This window comes from Panthera leo, chromosome B1 (genome assembly GCF_018350215.1).
Source record: "Panthera leo isolate Ple1 chromosome B1, P.leo_Ple1_pat1.1, whole genome shotgun sequence".
Classification (NCBI taxonomy): Eukaryota; Metazoa; Chordata; class Mammalia; order Carnivora; family Felidae; genus Panthera; species Panthera leo.
Window position 1 is genome coordinate 62,844,163 of NC_056682.1, and position 18,063 is coordinate 62,862,225.

At 39.5% G+C, this 18,063-nt stretch overlaps 2 protein-coding genes across 4 annotated transcripts in view; both read right to left on the reverse strand.

Annotated features, from left to right (window-relative positions):
- Positions 1 to 1,845: 1,845 nt before the first annotated feature.
- On the reverse strand, positions 1,846 to 17,036 carry MSMO1 (methylsterol monooxygenase 1). Its single transcript, XM_042935132.1, has 6 exons — positions 16,935 to 17,036; positions 10,867 to 11,152; positions 7,004 to 7,152; positions 5,797 to 5,923; positions 4,243 to 4,397; positions 1,846 to 2,871 (listed from the first exon to the last, which is right to left on the reverse strand). Exons 2-6 carry the CDS (start codon positions 11,119 to 11,121, stop codon positions 2,676 to 2,678), a joined length of 882 nt encoding a protein of 293 aa, XP_042791066.1. The 5' UTR covers positions 11,122 to 11,152; positions 16,935 to 17,036; the 3' UTR covers positions 1,846 to 2,675.
- A 279-nt stretch (positions 17,037 to 17,315) lies between these two features.
- The window catches only part of KLHL2 (kelch like family member 2), a 121,586-nt gene continuing 120,838 nt past the window's right edge, over positions 17,316 to 18,063 (reverse strand). For all 3 annotated transcript variants that reach the window (XM_042935129.1, XM_042935130.1, XM_042935127.1), the window contains one exon: positions 17,316 to 17,436. In XM_042935129.1, the coding sequence (XP_042791063.1) occupies positions 17,399 to 17,436 (38 nt within the window). In that variant the 3' untranslated portion in view covers positions 17,316 to 17,398. The remainder of the gene's footprint in view (positions 17,437 to 18,063) is intronic.

Here is an 18,063-nt window from a genome sequence, read left to right on the forward strand (position 1 = left end):
TTTTCCTAGTAGGCTTAAGGTAATTTCAGTTAGTGCATTTTAGCCTCCCACATCCCCTTGCTTTTGACATGTGGACTTCAGCAGTACTCTAAAGACATTTCAAATGGTCCTCTAGTGATTTTATGTAAGAATGTCAGCATTTGCCAGTACCCTGCCATTCATGTGACCAATGGCGTGCCACTCTTCCGAACATTGGCAGAGATGCTAGTCTTTTAGAATGGATTGGGAGTTAAATCCTCAGAGATGAACATACAACCCTCTGCCCCCTTGCTCACGAATGGTTTTGGGTCTTTCTCCAGCTGGGGGGATATGGGACTTGAACATGGATTTAACAGCCCTAGGCTTTACGTAAGAGCATTAGAAATGGGAGATGTGGGACAGGGGAGGTCTCGTGACACACTGCAAACCCAGGCTTTTTTAAAGGTCTAAATGTCTTTAGCCAGGATATGTAGAAGAGTGAGATACTAGTTCACTGGGACAACACAGATGTAACTCTAACATTCATTTTAGCTACAATATTAACCATAAGCTTTCAAATTACTTCATTACCACTATCTTTACTTTTGGTAAAATCCAAAATAGATAACCCGAAACAGAATATTTTGCTATTTTCTAGAGTAGGAGAGCTATGTATTTTATTTGTACTCTAGTCTTCTTACTTGTTTCATTTTTGTCTGTCAAGTGTAATAGAGAAGATAGTTTAATCCAGGGGATTTTAAGAGGTCTGGCCAGTAAATCATATTAAAATGTATTTGTACTAAAGTGTTGTGTGAGCCTTGCTTTCTGGGTAGCTACTGGTTTAGAACTTTCTTCTCAAAAGCCTGTATATAATGACAAGGGGAAATTTTGGAGACCCATCCCCTGAGATTTTTATAGAAGATGCAAGTCTCCAGTGTTGTGAGCGTAGTAGCCACAAGCACGGCTTCTGAAGTCAAAAGGCTAGCCCTGTGATCGTGAGTCACTTAACCTCTCAGACAATGCCCTCACAGAGAGGCGGAGAGAATGGCATTTGCCTCAGAGACTTAAATGAAACCATACATTAAAAGCTCATGGCAGAAGTCAGGGTATACATTAAGTGCTCAGTAAGTTAACTAGTATGAAAAGAATGAATGAGGTGAACCAAGGTGTTTAGCACCATTTCCAACAGTAGATGTCACCCTCCTCCCAAGTACTGAGTCAAAACATCTGTGCATTCCATGAACATTAGAGAACAGAGGGTAGAGAATAAAATTTCCTACAGATAGCTTATAATTAAACAGCACGATTTTAAGTACAGCCCCCAAATCGCTGTTTGAGAATTAAGAGCTAACATTTTAAACCACGCCCACACAGGAAGGGAAAGGGATAGAAAGAATGAAAAGGGTCATATGGTCTAGGTACAAATTAGAAAACATGGTCTAGCAGAATAGTCTCAGTTCAACTTTCTGAATCCTTATTTGAATCTCTTTATGTTTGCAAAAGAAGGAAAAGAAACTTACCCAAAAATGGCTCCATATTATAAATAACAATTTGGCAGAATTATCAATTCTTTGAGTTGAAATCTAGGTATGAGATTAAATCAGCTCTAAAAAGTTTAGTTCTATTCTTCCATCTGCACAGAAAACATACACCTCAAAACAGAGAAAAGAGCTGTCTCAATATCCTCCATCTTATTAGCTCAATGGAATTGCCTGCAATCATAGCCTTATAAATACATGTTGAAACTGCCAAAGACGTTCAGCAAATGAAGCACTTAAAAAAGTAGAATTATTCCTTTTATTACAAAACTTAATAATTTAACGATTTCTGTACTTTTCTTTAGAAGAATAAAAAAATGACAGCTGATACTCAAAACCGGAAACCAGATAATCAGACAAAAAACATCACATTTATTTCAACAGTTCAAAGTGCAAATACAGCAAGTCAGTCCACAATGTTTCAAGATAGTTTTAAGTATAATGAAAACTTGATCTACAAAAATGAAAGGGTAAACAGCAGAAATAAAGCTCAATTTTTTTTAAAAATTCAAGTAACCCAAAAACCCTTAGACTAAAATATTCCACTTATGACGATTCAGAAATGCCTTCATTTATGGATACCAGTAGTATTTTGCAGTCCAAAAGGACTTCTCAAAGAAAGAGAATCACCCAAAACCGGTCAGCTTAGGACAAGAGTGGAGGTTCTTGGTGCGGGCTCTTCCTGATTTGGCGGCCTCACTCACACTGTCAATTGATGTGGTCCAACCCATGATACTTTGAGGTTTAGGCAAATTCTAAAAAATGTGTGAAGTTCAATATGAGGCTAACACCCTGCTAAGAGTTTTTGAAACGGCCCCCATAGATTTAAAAGATTTTATAGACCGATTTTCACTTCAGGACTATGGTGTTATTGGGGGAAAGACATAGATTAATACTTGTTCCATTACTTCGCACCTTTCCGTAAGGTTAGCAACGTGGCCTTTGAAACTTCCTTGTGACAGTCGTCCTTCAGTATCTATTTACTTATTTCCACACATACAGAACTTTATTTATATAGAGTAGAAAAAGTTCCCACTAGGAAGATAATTAAAGGTTGTTAATGTTCCTTGTATCACCTGGCAGCCAAGACACGTTTATTTCTGCTCCGCAGAAGCAATGTTAGCTACTTGCTTCAATTCAGGAAAGTGTATCTTCAGAAGGTTTAGATGAGATATTTATTTACTCGGTCTTTTTTCCAACTTTCTTCATCTTTTCATTATAGGCAATAAATTGAGAGTCTGTTCCAAAAATTCTATCCCACCATGTAAATGTTGAAGCATAATTTCCGATGAAGTTCATATGGTGGAAATCATGATGCCGAGAACCAGCATAGAAAGGGATCAGATTTAAAGGGTTGAGAGGAATGTCATAACCACTGAAATAAAAATGATAAAGATTATGAAGGAAATAAACCCACTTCAAATAACTGACATTTTCATTGACAGTCATCTGCCTGTTAACTAATTCGAGTAACTTTCCATGTCACCTAAGTCACATTTATTTCCGACATGTTTACAAAGACAAAACCTCACAGAAAAATGGTACATATTCTAGAAACCATTTCAAGAAATTAAAATAAAAACCTTAATAGATCTTTGGAACTTAATTTTATATATCATGGGATCAGAGAGAGGGCTTATAGTAATGAATCTTTAGACACAGCCTTTCAAGAATTATTTTTCTTTTCTGTTTTAGAGGAGCTTTCTCACCACAGTTTGTAATGCCCATAAAAGTATGTGTCCTTTAGGAAAAGTTAAATGAAAGGAGTGACTGGGGACTCCTGGGTGGCTCAGTCAGTTAAGTGTCCAACTTTTGATTTCAGCTCAGGTCACGATCTCACGCTTCATGAGATGGAGCCCCGCGTTGGGCTCTGTGCTGACACCACGGAGCCTGCTTGGAATTCTCTCCCTCCCTCTCTCTCAAAAGAAAATAAATAAACAAAAATCTTAAAAAACAAAACATATGTAACAAACAAGGCTAACATGAACCAAGAGGTTACAAGACATATAACCTAACAAAAATGGGCAAACGATATAAAAGGGTTACTCAAAGAAGACAAAACACATCGACTGATGAGCACACACAGACGCACAGCCTCTCAAGTCCCTGAAGAAATGCAGATCACAATACTGAAAACTCTTCAGTTCTCTTAAGGACAAAGAGTAAAGACTGTATCTATCCGGCTTGGAAGGTGTTGTGGGAGGGCAAGCATTCTCGTATATACTCCTCCTGGGGATGTAAATAGGGACCCTTTTGGAAGGCAGTTGGGCAGTATCAATCAAAATTTTATTTCACTTGACCAAGCAATACATGAGTACATTCTAACTGTAAAAATGACAACTGCCAGAGACAGGAATGTAAAAAAAAAAAAAAAAAAATGTTTATCCAATGATTATGTTCTCATGTTTCCTTTAAATAAAAATAACAAAACTAATGTGTCTTACTAGTCTGCTTAGAAAGATCGGGGCGCCCGGGGGACTCAGTCGGTTAAGCATCCGACTTTGGCTCAGGTCATAATCTCGTGGTTTGTGACTTCGAGCCCCACGTTGGGCTCTGTGCTGACCGCTCGGAGCCTGAAGCCTGCTTCAGATTCTGTGTCTCCCCCTCTCTCTGCCCCTCCCATGCTCATGCTCTGTCTCCGAATAATAAATAAACAGTAAAAAAAATTTAAAAAAAGATAATCTTACGACTGTGAAAACAAAGATATATTTTGATACCTTATACCTGAATAGAAACCATAGCTCACCTATGGACGTCAATAGTTTCCATCAAACGAATGGTCACCCATGCCCAAAGGAAAATGACATGATCACATAAAAGCATGATTCCAATAAAAAATCCAGTTCCAAGAATCAGAGTTTCCAAGGGATGTGCATATTCAGCTTCCATTCCAAATGGAGCCTAAAATAAATAGGTAAGAATTACTTAATGTGTTGTGACTGTTAATTTTATGTGTCAGCTTAGCTAGGCTACAGTGCCCAACAGTTTGATTGGTCAAATACCAGTCTGGATACTGTTGTGAAAGTACTTTTTTGATGTGACTAACATTTAACTGAGGAGACTTTGAGTAAAGGAGATTACTCTCCATACTGCAAGTGCTCTTTATCCAATCAGTCGAAGACCTTAAAAGCAAAGACTGAGGCTTCTCAAGGAAGAAAGGATTCTCAAGACTGAAATACAGAAACCCTGCTCAAATTTCCAGCCTGTGGTCTGTCCTACGCATTTCAGACTTGCCAGGCCCCACAATCACATGAGCCAATTCCCTAAAACAAATCTGTGTGTATCTCCTATTGATTTTGTTTCTCTGGAGAACCATGACTAATACATAACATTAAATATATTCTAATTTATTTATACATATGGTTTTATAATATTATATTGTTTCTTTATGTAATGACAGTATACCTAGCTGAAGATATATAAACAATAACCGTAATTCTCAATAAAAACATCTTTTTGTGGGGGCCTGGATGGCTTAGTTGGTTGAGTTCAACTCTTGATTTCAGCTCATGATTTCACGGTTCATGAGTTTGAGCCCCGTGTTGGGCTCTGTGCTGACAGTGCGTAACCTGCTTGGGATTCTCTCTCCCTTTCTCTCTGATCCTCCCCTGCTTGCTCATGCGTGCGCGCGCTCTCTCTCTCTCTCTCAAAAATAAAGAAAACTTGAAGCAAACATCTTTTTGTTTCTACCAAACATCAAAAGGTCTAAAGATGTCCCTAATAAAATCTTAATAACTGCCTTTAATGGTGTTAGATAAAAACATTAAACAACTTAAACTCTAATTTTGGTTTATGCAGTTGAATTTGTTCTGCCCAGAAAAGGACACTTGATTTAGCAGACCCTGTCATCAGGATCAATGTGTAACACATTGACATAACCAGTTGGACAAAGGTACATGAAAGCAGTTCTGATCAAATCAGTTTTTGTGGAGGCCAGAATGAGGTGGAACTGTGTTAATCAAACAAGTCAGTAATTGTTTCAGAAGTTTAAAGATGAAAGGTTCATTGTTTTGGGATCCAATTTAAATGACTTTAACATCACTATGGCCTCTATTAATCTGCCACATACCAACTGTGATAGGATAGTGCTCTGGCCCCAAAGATGAGTGACTGAACTATTTCATATAACATTTTTCTTGAAAATTTATAGAACTGGTTGTATGTATGTGCGTGTGTGTGTGTTATGGTCTTAACATGTTCACGCCAAATAAAAAGCAATACAAACATCACTGACAGTTTTTTAAAAGCTTGAAGAAAAACATTTTGCCTCTAATAGAAAACAAAAAAAATTCTAACATACCTGAAACTCATGATGAACTTTATGAATATATTTATATATTCTTTTATGATGTAAGAGCCTATGCAGAAAATAGTGCCAGGTATCTTCAATCACTGCGCAGCCTAAGCATTTTACCAACAGCAGACACCTTTAAGATGAAAATACTGTAATGAGTATACGATAACTTACTTAAACAATCTAGATTTTTCCTTGGGATCACTGCTTGAGGAATTACATGAAACCAAATACCCACCAACCACCTGACCTAACTGGATACACTGACCAGCAAACTCTCAGAACTGATAAGTACAACGTGACTATATTATAGCTGGTATTATAATACCTCTGAAGAAGGGGTAAAGAGATTGACACTGTAGCAATTCTAATTCATTTTTTAAAAATGCACATGTATAGGGGTGCCTGGCTGGTTCAGCAGGTAGAACACATAACTCTTGATCTCAGGGTTGTGAGTTTGAGCTCCACATTGCTCCACTTAAAAAAAAAAACAAAAAACAAAAAAACTGAAAAAATTTCACATGTATAAAATCAGAGTTAAACAAAATCCAAAACATCTAGGAAAGGAATAATACTGATGAAGGACTTGAACTGAGATTATTAAGAGTTAAAATCATCACTTCTTTTCCACCAAAGAGAGGGTCATAAGAGCAAGGGGCAAAAACATTTTATATACAAATGAACACATACACAACGCTTTTATACGTTAAACATATATTACAAAGAAAAGAAAAAGTGTACACCTAATATTGGTATATCTGTATTTGGGTAAGTCAGGAGCAAACAGTTGAACACAAATATTATTTGAACACAAATACTTGTGCTCAGATAATATATATGTGTCTGTATGGACACAACTTTTATAAATCTCACAATTACTCTCTTCTCTTTTTATTCATTTTGGACTTAAAATGTAACAGAGTTTTTCTTGGTTGAAGCATATGGATCTGTATACAGTCACATAAAGGGTGCTACTGAAACTTCTGATGTATGTAAGAAATCACTTTCCAATAAAATATTACATTAAAATATAGAGAGATAAAAAATGGAAACATTTTAAGTTTCTACTAATGGTTTACTTTTCTACATTGTATTTACTTCTAAAGTTTAGAATAAACATTAACCAAATGAAGAAAGAAGATCAACATTAAGGATATTTTAACTAGATAATAAACCATGACTGAGTATCAAAATCAAATCTTTATCTACATACCATCTTGGCATTCTTTCCCAATCATAAGGAATATTAAAATACTCTGTAAAATAATAAGTTCCACATATCAAAGGAAGCTGGATACAAAAGTGATTAAAGAGAAGTACTTTAAAACATTTCCACTGGTTTTCCCATGTTTCTGGTTTATCCTAGGGAGAAAAATCGTAGTATTTAGTATTGTGTCGGTAATTTGACCTGAAAATCAGAGTGAATTCTAATTATTTCTGTAATGTTTCTATGTGACCTTAATTCTACATTATTTAATTAATCTTATATTACAGTGACTATGTTGTAATAAGCAAGGGCCAGGAATCACAGCACCCTCCCCTTCTAAATTCTTGACAACTATGGTAATGAGTTAAAATAGGTGAAGAAACTGTTCCCAAACAAACCCAGGAATAAAGGTCACAAACAAACTGAAAAAAAAAACAAAACAAAAAAACACCACACCGTGAATCACTCTTCTGTCTTTGCTGCCCACAGAGCCCTCACTTCTGTCAGCAGGAATTTCAGAGAAGACATGTGTTATGCTGAGATCACAGGCAGGTTCTCCCAGCTGTCATACAGACCGCACTGGAAACCTGGATTACGGAGGTGAAGTGATGCCTCCAGCCATTTAGCGGTACTCAGAAATAAGTGTATTCCCAGAAATAAGTGGATTTTTGTCATTTCCAATGACAGAATTATAACTCTCTGAGCTGGAAGAACGTCAGAAATGAGTCCGGTGGTTCCCAAAGAATGGAGAGCTACTGCCCACAGATGACGACATTCAGAGATGAAAGTCAAAATGAGAAAAGTGAGATCAATGTTGTAAAAATGTTCAGAAAACCTCATCAGGATATCGACTTGGTTAGCAAGCCATATAAAAGAATCTAAATTTATTCGATTTAAAGGGCTGCAGTTAGATAAGAAAAGGTGCTTCTGGTTTCATAAAAAGACGGTGATAATATATAATAGTTATTGCTTTGTTTTGCATGTCCTTACTTAAAAATCCAGACAGCTGCCAGTCAAACTTTTTTAACTAAACCATAATATCCCAAGCAAGGAAACTACTGCTCAGCAGAAGCCCAGAGAGGTCTGCTACCTTGCCCAGGATCACACGGGCAGGGACCCGAACTAGAACTAACTAAAATCTAGGTCTCCAGTTCTGGTCTTAAAATTCTCTTTTTTGTTGCTCTTAAAATTCCTTGAGTTATCCTCTCTAACAAAAAGAAGAAAAAGCATTTAATAGATAACCAATCTAGAGAGCCAGCCTCCAATCTCAGGGCCACCATCACTAGCTAACTAGCTCTGAGATGCTCACAACTCTGTTTCCTCAACAATAAAATGAAGGGATTAGACAAGATAATTATTAATTAGCTATCTCTACTCTGAGATTATCTGACCTCCTTACTCCAAACCTCCAGTCTGTGATTGGGGACAAAATAAATTAAAGAGCCTAGCTTGGGCAAATTTTCCCTACAAATTCCATTTAACAGACTTTTAATATGCTAGCTTGAATGTGATACCCTAATTTAGCTGCAGAAATTAACACACAAATCAGTCAACTATAAAATCACATGGTTAAAATGTACATAAATTAGTTTAAAAGATAATGAACAATGGGGGAGCCTGGGTAGATAATGAACAATGGGGGAGCCTGGGGTGGGGGGGGTGGGGGGTGGGGTGGTGGTAATCTGCTTGGAATTCTCTCCCTCCTCTCTCTGGCCCTCCCCTTGCTAGCTCTCTCTCAAAATAAATAAATAAATAAATATTAGAAAAAAAGATAGTGAACAATCAAAAACTCCTACCTAGTGGAACATCAGAGTTTACTGCATTTTACACTTTATATATCACTGCATCCTAATATGAAGGAATACCATTATTAGGACAATCGAATGTTTTTAGTATACGCGTCCCTGAGGAAAACTGCTAGAGAACTACGAAGATGTGATGTTCTGTAAATTTCCCTCTCACTAGTGAGCACGCGCACTGACTATCCCCTAGTCTATCCTGTTTGAAACTGCTCTCCTCACTGCCAGCAACCTTCTTCCTGTGCCCACAAACAAGGGTTTCAGGGCTTTTGCCTTCAAAATGCATAAACCTGTAATTAACTGTACTGATTCTGTTGCTTGTTTTTAAACCCTTTTATGAGAACTTGTACTGATTTACCAACACAGTTCATTTTGATATCAAAAAGCTCAAAGCAGGGATTTTGATGGTGTTGAACCTCAAAGGAAGACAAGACAGCATGAGGCCATATACCCGCCCTTTCCATTTCTGTTTCTAAGTCCACCTGTAACCAACTAGACAATTACTTGTACGGTCTTTTGCCACCTTTTAAAGTCATTCATAAAACACTGACTGAAAAAGGTCTTCTTCTCTCTGGAAGTGACCACCCTCTGACCAGTGAGTCAAGTGTGGAGGGCAGAAGGAGGCCAGGGACACTCTGGCCTGGCCAGACATACCATGATTCAGCCCTATAAGCAAACAAATCAAGAGGTGACACACTCTAGTCAGAATCATCCCAAACATGCATGAAGACAGACATCCAAATTGAACTCTGCCTTTCAAAGCAGGCCCTGTTATAAAAAGCATTTTGGAACTTCTGTCCTTAATTTAGGGTAAGAGAATACTCCCCTTTGGGCATGTCCCTTTTTCCTTCCTCTCCAATCTTTTTGTTCTTCCCTTGGCTTACAGTCTAGTCGCCTGATCGCCTGCAGTATCCCCGGACAGGATCAATGACGCCCTTTGCGTGAGCACTTAAACTCACTGGGAGAGGCAGCGGGGCAAACAGACCCATGGGGGAGAATGTGCACACCGCCTGCCACCTGACGGGTACTTAGTAAGTGCAAATTAGTCTCCACAAAGGAACACTCTCAAATGTTCTACCAAGACCACGTGTCCTTGAGTTTTAGTTTGGCATGACTTTTTAGAAAAGTAAACAGCAAGCATTAGAAACTATCATGGGTTTGCCAAGTGCTGATAAAGCATCTCTAATAAGCTAGTCCAGACTCTTTGCTGGGACCCCTGTCACACTCTAGTTGACACTCTGGTAGAGCTCACCATTTTCCCTGTGATTAAAACTGAAAAGCAGCACTGTGTGTATCTCAACACTTTGTCATGCACGGTGGGATCTCAAGAAATTTAGTGCACTAAAACAAGTATCTAGAAACTAGGGGCCTCAGGACTTCCTCATTTGGGATGACATGAATGCTGCTCAACCACTACCATATTATTTAAGGAAAAAACAAAACGTTTAATAACCCCAATCAAGATCTTAGAATATTAACTTACACTTAGCAGCTGAGACATCAGGGGTAGGAGCGAATTGCAAATTATCTACAAATCCCCATAACTTTCCTTTCCAGCTAGTTTAAGAGATTAAAATTTCTAAGCCCAAATTAGACAAATATCACATCTAATGAAAGCATAATTTAACAAATTATTCTTGAAACATTAGCAGTAACAATCTAGGGCTGTGCTGTCCAATATGGTAGAACTAGAAATGTGTGGCTATTGAACATTTTAAATATGGCTAGTCTAAACTGAGATGGGCTAAAATTAATGTAAAATACACAATTGATTTCAAAGTCTTATTGTGAGAATAAGAACATAAAATATCTCATTAAGTACTTTTATATTGATTACTTAAGATAATAGTTTAGATTTATTGTATTAAATGAAGCATAATACTAAAATTAATTCCCCTATTTCTTTATACTTTTTTATGTATTCTATCAGAAAATATAAAATTATGCATGTTCCTTCACTGAATTTCCATCGGACAGCCGTGATCTAGATTCTCTCAAAACAAAGTTATATTTACTTTTAAAACCTTCCACATCAACGATAACATTGCATTGTAAGTCCATCACACTCACCTTCTGAATTTTGTACTTTTTCATGTAAGGTATAAATTGAAACAAAAATCCAGGTAAACAGAACAAGAAATAAAGCGCCTCATGAACTATCAAAGATCCCCATGTTGCAATCTGGAATTTCGTGTAATTATTCAACATATAGTTCCAAGCATTTTTAAATGGTTCTTGTAGAGGGTTCTCAGGTAACAGTGAATCTACATACTCCACAGCCAAGGATGCCGAACTAAAGATGCTGATACTTTCATTTGTTGCCATTTTTCAAATCTCTGCAGAAAGCCTTAGAATTCTGTAAAAATAGACAAATAAATACATAAAACAGTGAAATTCCAGCAAAATAATTTTTAAAATTCATCTTCTGATAATTTTTAAAACAACAAATACTAAAGTACCAATTCTCAGATCCTAAACATGTGATTAAAAAAAAAAAAAGTCAACTACTAGATGTCATCACCGTGTCCATTTGAGGACACTGATTTAAAAGCCACACGTTAAGTTTCAAGAGCAGGATCTAAAAGAACACTGGACAAAGAATTTCAGACTATATTTATTTATTTATTTATTTTCAATATATGAAATTTATTGTCAAATTGGTTTCCATACAACACCCAGTGCTCATCCCAAAAAGTGCCCTCCTCAATGCCCATCACTCACCCTCCTCTCCCTCCCACCCCCCATCAACCCTCAGTGTGTTCTCAGTTTTTAAGAGTCTCTTATGCTTTGGCTCTCTCTTCCACTCTAACCTCTTTTTTTTTCTTTTTTTTCCTTCCCCTCCCCTACGGGTTTCTGTTAAGTTTCTCAGGATCCACATAAGAGTGAAAACATATGGTATCTGTCTTTCTCTGTATGGCTTATTTCACTTAGCATCACACTCTCCAGTTCCATCCACGTTGCTACAAAGGGCCATATTTCATTCTTTCTCATTGCCATGTAGTATTCCATTGTGTATATAAACCACAATTTCTTTATCCATTCATCAGTTGATGGACATTTCAGCTCTTTCCATAATTTAGCTATTGTTGAGAGTGCTGCTATAAACATTGGGGTACAAGTGCCCCTATGCATCAGTACTCCTGTATCCCTTGGGTAAATTCCTAGCAGTGCTATTGCTGGGTCATAGGGTACGTCTATTTTTAATTTTCTGAGGAACCTCCACACTGTTTTCCAGAGCGGCTGTACCAATTTGCATTCCCACCAACAGTGCAAGAGGGTTCCCGTTTCTCTACATCCTCTCCAGCATCTATAGTCTCCTGATTTGTTCATTTGGCCACTCTGACTGGCGTGAGGTGATATCTGAGTGTGGTTTTGATTTGTATTTCCCTGATGAGGAGCGACGTTGAGCATCTTTTCATGTGCCTGTTGACCATCCGGATGTCAGACTATCTTTAAAGAGACTTTTCAGTGTGGTCTCCTTGGAAAAACTTGTAATTTCAATTAGCAATAATGGAGTTTGAGTGTCACTTAAAACCAAAAAAAAAAAAAAAAAAGAAAACATCTGCCAAATAAGACTACATAAAAATTAAATACTTCTGACTGGGGAATAAATAATTATAAGTAAAGTCAAAGATCAAATGACAAACTGGAAAAAATATTTCCAACACTCATGACAAAAGGCTGCCAAGTGTGCTTTAAAGAAAGACTAAAAACCCAACAGAACAATGCCAAAAGACATTCCCAAGGAGTTCATGGAAAAATAAATATAATACAAATGTTCACTAAACAAATATGCAGCTCAGTTCCACTCAAAGAAATACATCCTAAACCAAAAATCTTTAAAAGTTTCATGGTGCTCAGGACCCAATATCGGAAACACACTTTGGGGAAACAGGCATCATTATACATTGCTAATGGAAGGATTAGTATGTCTGAGGAAAAATTCATAATATTTGTCACAATTAAAAATAAATACACCCTTTGATCCAGCAATTTTCTTACTCAGGTACACTAAGACTGAAGGAAGCATTGCTTATAGCAGCCAAAACAAAGAAAAAAGAAAAACAACATAAATAAGTCCATCAACAAGAAAGGAGTTAAATAAACCCTAAGTCCTTTCACAGGCAATTATACAGCCACTTAAAAGAACAAGGAAAATCTGTATGTTCTTCATAGAAGGATGTCTAAGATACAATGTTAAATGAAACAGCAGGTTGCAGAATAATACCCATAAAGAAGAGCCCCCCCACTTTGTTTCTGTGAAAACATTATATATTTATCTGTGTGCGTGCACACGTGTACACACACACACACACACACACACACGATGTATGGAAGGATATCCAGGAAACAATTGAGAGTGGTGACCTTTAGAGGAAGAGATCAAGAGGAAAAGATGCACACTCTTGTCCATGTGCACACACGGGATGAGGGGCGGTGAGACGGGAGGAGAAAAATTCTACTTTCCATTTTATACCTTTTTGCAATTATAATTTTCTCATGAATATACTTTACCTATATAATAAATAAGCGTAACGGGTCATGAAATCAAAAAAGAAAAACTTACAAAGAATGTTACTTTCCTAAAAATGTTCCCTGTTGTTCCTAATGTGCAAATTATGAAGGACAACTTTAAAGACAAATTGTTTAAAGCCTCAGAAGCATTCTTTTCTTTTTTTAATGTTTATTTATTTTTGAAGCAGAAAGAGAAAGACAGTGTGAGCAGAGGAGGAGCAGAGAGAATCCGAAGCAGCTCCAGGCTCTGAGCTGCCAGCACAGAGCCCGACACGGAGCTAGAACACGAACGGTGAGATCATCACCTGAGCCGAAGCCGGACGCTTAACCCACTGAGTCACCCAGGCGCCCCAGAAGCACTCTTAATAGTGCTCAAAATGCCCCACTCCCAATGCTGACCTCTCACTGTGCCTCACAGAGGATACTGGGGAGCTCAGTCAACTTGCTCAGGTCTCTGAATTCACTTTGTATGCTTAGTTCTTTTGTCCTACTCATTCTCAAATGGCTTATACTATGGGACTACAGTTACATCCTGGCCATTCCAACCTCAAAATTTCTCTTTTCTCACTCACCCTCTCTGAGAGTGACTAGTGTTTTGTTCCCTTCTTACCTTAAGAACTAGTCTGTCACTTGTCCTTTCTTACTCTTCATCTTGCCCTCTTCACTGAGTCCATTCCTTCAAGTTTAGAAAACATACTCATGTCTCCATACTCGTACTTTCACAAGAAAGTCTTCCTTTCTTGTGAAAAGTTTTCCTAACCTGTATCCCCCACTTCCCCAAGCCACTGTCCCACTTTTCTTCTTTGAACCAACCTCTTTTTTCTCTAGGGAGAAATCAACAAAAAGCCTCTCCCTGCTTTGTTTGCATCCAAACACGTCACTCAACCACTTGCAATCTAGCTCCCATTCACGCCAAGGTGTCTTCAGTCTCCTAACTCACAAGATAAAAGTCATTCCAATCCTCATTTTTCATGAGATCATCACCAAATTTGACAATGCTTAACCAACATCACTTAGTAGCTGTGTGACGTTAAGCAAGTTATAGAACCTCTCTGAACCTCAGTTTTATCATCTGCAAAATGTACAGAATCGTAACTAGAAGGTGGGATCTTTTCATAATATATGTGTATGTTTATATATATATATATATATATATATATATATATGAGATATATATCATATATATATATCTCATATATGAGATATATATCATATATATATATCTCATATATGAGATATATATCATATATATATATCTCATATATGAGATATATATAGAGATACACATATCACCACAATGTACACCTTAAATATCTTACCTGTCAATTATACCTCAATAAAGCTGAAAAAAGAAAAACAGTTTTAATGAGTCCAAGACATAATACACGTGAAGTACTTAACTTAGGACCTGACACACAGTAGCTAAGCTAGCAGTAATTGAGCACTTCCTATATGCCAGGAACTGTGTTCTAAGAACGCTACATGCTCTCTCTATATTAAAGACTTTAATCCTTCACAAAGCAGGTGATTTTATTATTTCCATCTTATAAATGAAAAACTGAGGTTTAGAAAGAGTAATCAACTTTTTTTTAATGTTTATTTATTTTTGAGACAGAGAGAGCATGGGGGGGGGGGGGGGGGGGAGGTGCAATGAAAGAGGGAGACACAGAATCTGAAACAGGCTCCAGGCTCTGAAAGGTCAGCACAGAACCCAATGCGAGGCTCGAACCCACAAACCGTGAGATCATGACCTGAACCGAAGTTGGTCTTTCAACCAACTGAGCCACCCAGGTGCCCCAGAGTGAGCAACTTTCTTAACCCAAGTTACAAAAATACTAACTGGGGGAGATTATGCTCTCATCCACTATGTTCTATTGTAATCAACAATAATAAAGCATACAACAGGGGAGCCTGGGTGGCTCAGTCGGTTAAGTGTCCGACTTCAGCTCAGGTCATGATTTCAGTTGGTGGGTTGGAGCCCTGCGTCGGGTTCTGTGCTGACAGCTGGGAGCCTGGAGCCTGCTTTGGATTCTGTGTCTCCCTCTCTGCCCCTCCCCTGCTCACGCTGTCTCCTTCAAAAATAAATAAACATTGGGGCACCTGGGTGGCTCAGTCGGTTAAGCGTCCGACTTCCGCTCAGGTCATGATCTCACGGTCCGTGGGTTCGAGCCCCGTGTCGGGCTCTGTGCTGACAGCTCGGAGCCTGGAGCCTGTTTCGGATTCTGTGTCTCCCTCTCTCTCTGACCCTCCCCTGTTCATGCTCTGTCTCTGTCTCAAAAATAAATAAACATTAAAAAAAATTTTTTTTAAAAAACAAAAATAAACATTAAAAAAATTTTTGCTAAAAAGAAATTATCTATAGTATCTATAGTCTTTCTGTCCCTAGCCCTTTCTCCTAAACTCCAGGTTCTGATTATCTAAAACTCTACCGGCCATCTTCAATTACACAGTTCAGAGTTCCATCAAACTCAACATGCCCCAAAATTCAGCCAACTGCTCCCTGTAACCCTGCCCAAATATTCTATCTTCCTTAACCTCTAATTTGGGGAACTGCACCATCATCTACTTAGTCATCTCTGAAAGAATGTTCCCGGTCTCTCCTCTGCTGCCTAGGTCAAGCCTTCAAACTTACCCCCAATTTAGAGACTTGGTGTAATTCAGGGGTTTACTCTCCCGACACAAGAAAGGAGAGTTGGATACATCTTTGCCAAATGAACAAAACCAAAAAACTAGGAATTAAACTTAAGGAGAGGGGAGGGGAAATAAAGAGTTCTTTTCCCTTTTCTTATCCTTGTGCAACCTGATTGGGAGCCTGCTCCATTCTCAGGAAGAAAAAAAAAAAATGAGTTATCTGTGTATTCTCTGAGAAACTCTGAAGTTTGGCTGAGCACGGTCGGCCAGTGTCCATCCTTTGGCCCATATACCTTGGCTGAGCCCGGACTGCAGCAAACAGTTCCCTCATTGGCTGGCGTTGCCCAATCTCTTAGCTTGCCCTCCTTAAACACTACCTTTAAGGTACAACGGCAGGGTCTAGCTAAACAGCAGAGTTAACCCCCTTCTTTTAAAAAGATGCCAAGGGAATGCGTCCCTGAAAGATAAAAACCAAGGCCCTGAGCGAGGCGAAACAGGCCCTGCCAGGCCTTCACTCTTCACCTCTCTTATCTCCCACCTTCCCGCTGTATTCTCACACTTCACGTGTAACGGGCACAACACTCCCTTGTCGGTAACGTCCGCCATCCAACTCCTATTCATCCTTCAGTGACCTCCTCTCAGACGCCCTTCCCAACCCCACTACCTCCACTGCACATACGCAAGAGACCTTATCTCCCCAGTAGTGCTTCTGCTTTTGCAAAACTTTCATCACTCCTTCACCCTGTGAACTATCTCCTAATATATCCCGTCTTCGGATGACTGTAAACTTTTAAAGGGCAAGAACCATGCCCCAGCCTAAATTCATCGTTTGAGATTTCACACGGCTTTCACCTGTTCCCCTTGCCTTCCGTCCTCACAGCGGGCGCTGCCGCCCTTCGAGCGCGCATCCACGGCCGACCCCGCTCCCCTCAATACCACGGGGCAGCTGGCCGGCGCCCGCCCGCTCCCCCTTCCTGGCCTACCAGTCTCACCTGGACGACCGCGCGGGAACTGCGGGCCACCGTCACCCAGACTCCACCAGGTGCTGCACCTTCGGAACCTGCCTTTCCGGCTCGAGGGTGGAGCTAAGAGGCCGAGGCGGCTTCTTTTGCTGTTATTGGCTTGCGAGGGCTCCCAACCCTCCTTTTCCGCGCTGTGATTGGTCCTTGCAGTAGGCGGACTCGTGTGACTCGCGTGAACAAATCCCTGGCGGTCCCAGCCATTGGCTCTGCGAATGGAGTGAGGATAGTGAGACCGAGGCGTCTAGCCAGTAGCCAGCGCCGCAGCGCGCCTGGAGGCGGGGAAGCGCGAGGACGCGTGACGGCGTGAGGGGGCGGACACTACCACCACGAGAGCCGCTGCAAGGAGTTGCCTTGGCAACCGGGGTTCTTGAGGAGTTGCTGCCGGCCCCCGCGCAGTCCCTGGAAGAGGGTACCAGGCCGCCCTCCGCGCGACTTTAAGATGTGACTTGTGTAGCAGTCGCTTGGCAAAAACCTGGGAAGAAAAAGTATAAATGAGTTTTAAGATCTGTTTTGACGGTTTCTTTACAGACAGCCTTGCCTCCCTCTGCTCTACCTTGGATCTAGATCATTCTTCTTCCTTGTTTCCCCAGCCCCAGTGTCCCTTAATAACCCCCTATATATGGAAGATGGAGAATTTCAAACGCAATATATCTCCTGTGATCATCTAAAGAGTTATGATTACCCCCATTTTCAGATGAGAAAACACGAAGCTCAGAAAAGTTTAGCAAATGGTTTGACTTGGCAGACGGCTGCTCCCTGGGGTGTTTAGGCGTCAATCTAGCCCATAGGCCGTGACCTGAGAACGCCCACGTGGTGTACGTGGTGTAATCCAGGTGTGGGACAAACGGGCAGAGAGCTTGATGCGCTTACAACTTTTCGGGAGCCCTAGCCTCGTCTCCGCCATGTGTCAACAGTAAAATACTTGTGTACGAGGCAATAAGAGTCGTGTGTACAGATGGTGTAATAGTATACGAATTTAAACAGGGCCTTCTAAGAATTCGCACAAAGGCACCATTTGGGCTAGGTGAAAGCACTTGCTATTCAGTAGTTTCTGGAAACAGGATGCCATTGTTTCTCTCAGGGCTATGCTCAAACTGGT

What these genes read in the sequence shown, in the direction of transcription:
- MSMO1 (XM_042935132.1), bottom strand. Translation starts at nt 11,121, where the DNA reads ATGGCAACAAATGAAAGTATCAGCATCTTTAGTTCGGCATCCTTGGCT. An exon ending in AAAAGTACAAAATTCAGAAG is followed by an intron (nt 7,153 to 10,866) that starts GTGAGTGTGATG and finishes TTTTCTCCCTAG; the next exon opens with GATAAACCAGAAACATGGGA. An exon ending in AAGTTCATCATGAGTTTCAG is followed by an intron (nt 4,398 to 5,796) that starts GTATGTTAGAAT and finishes TATTTATTTTAG; the next exon opens with GCTCCATTTGGAATGGAAGC.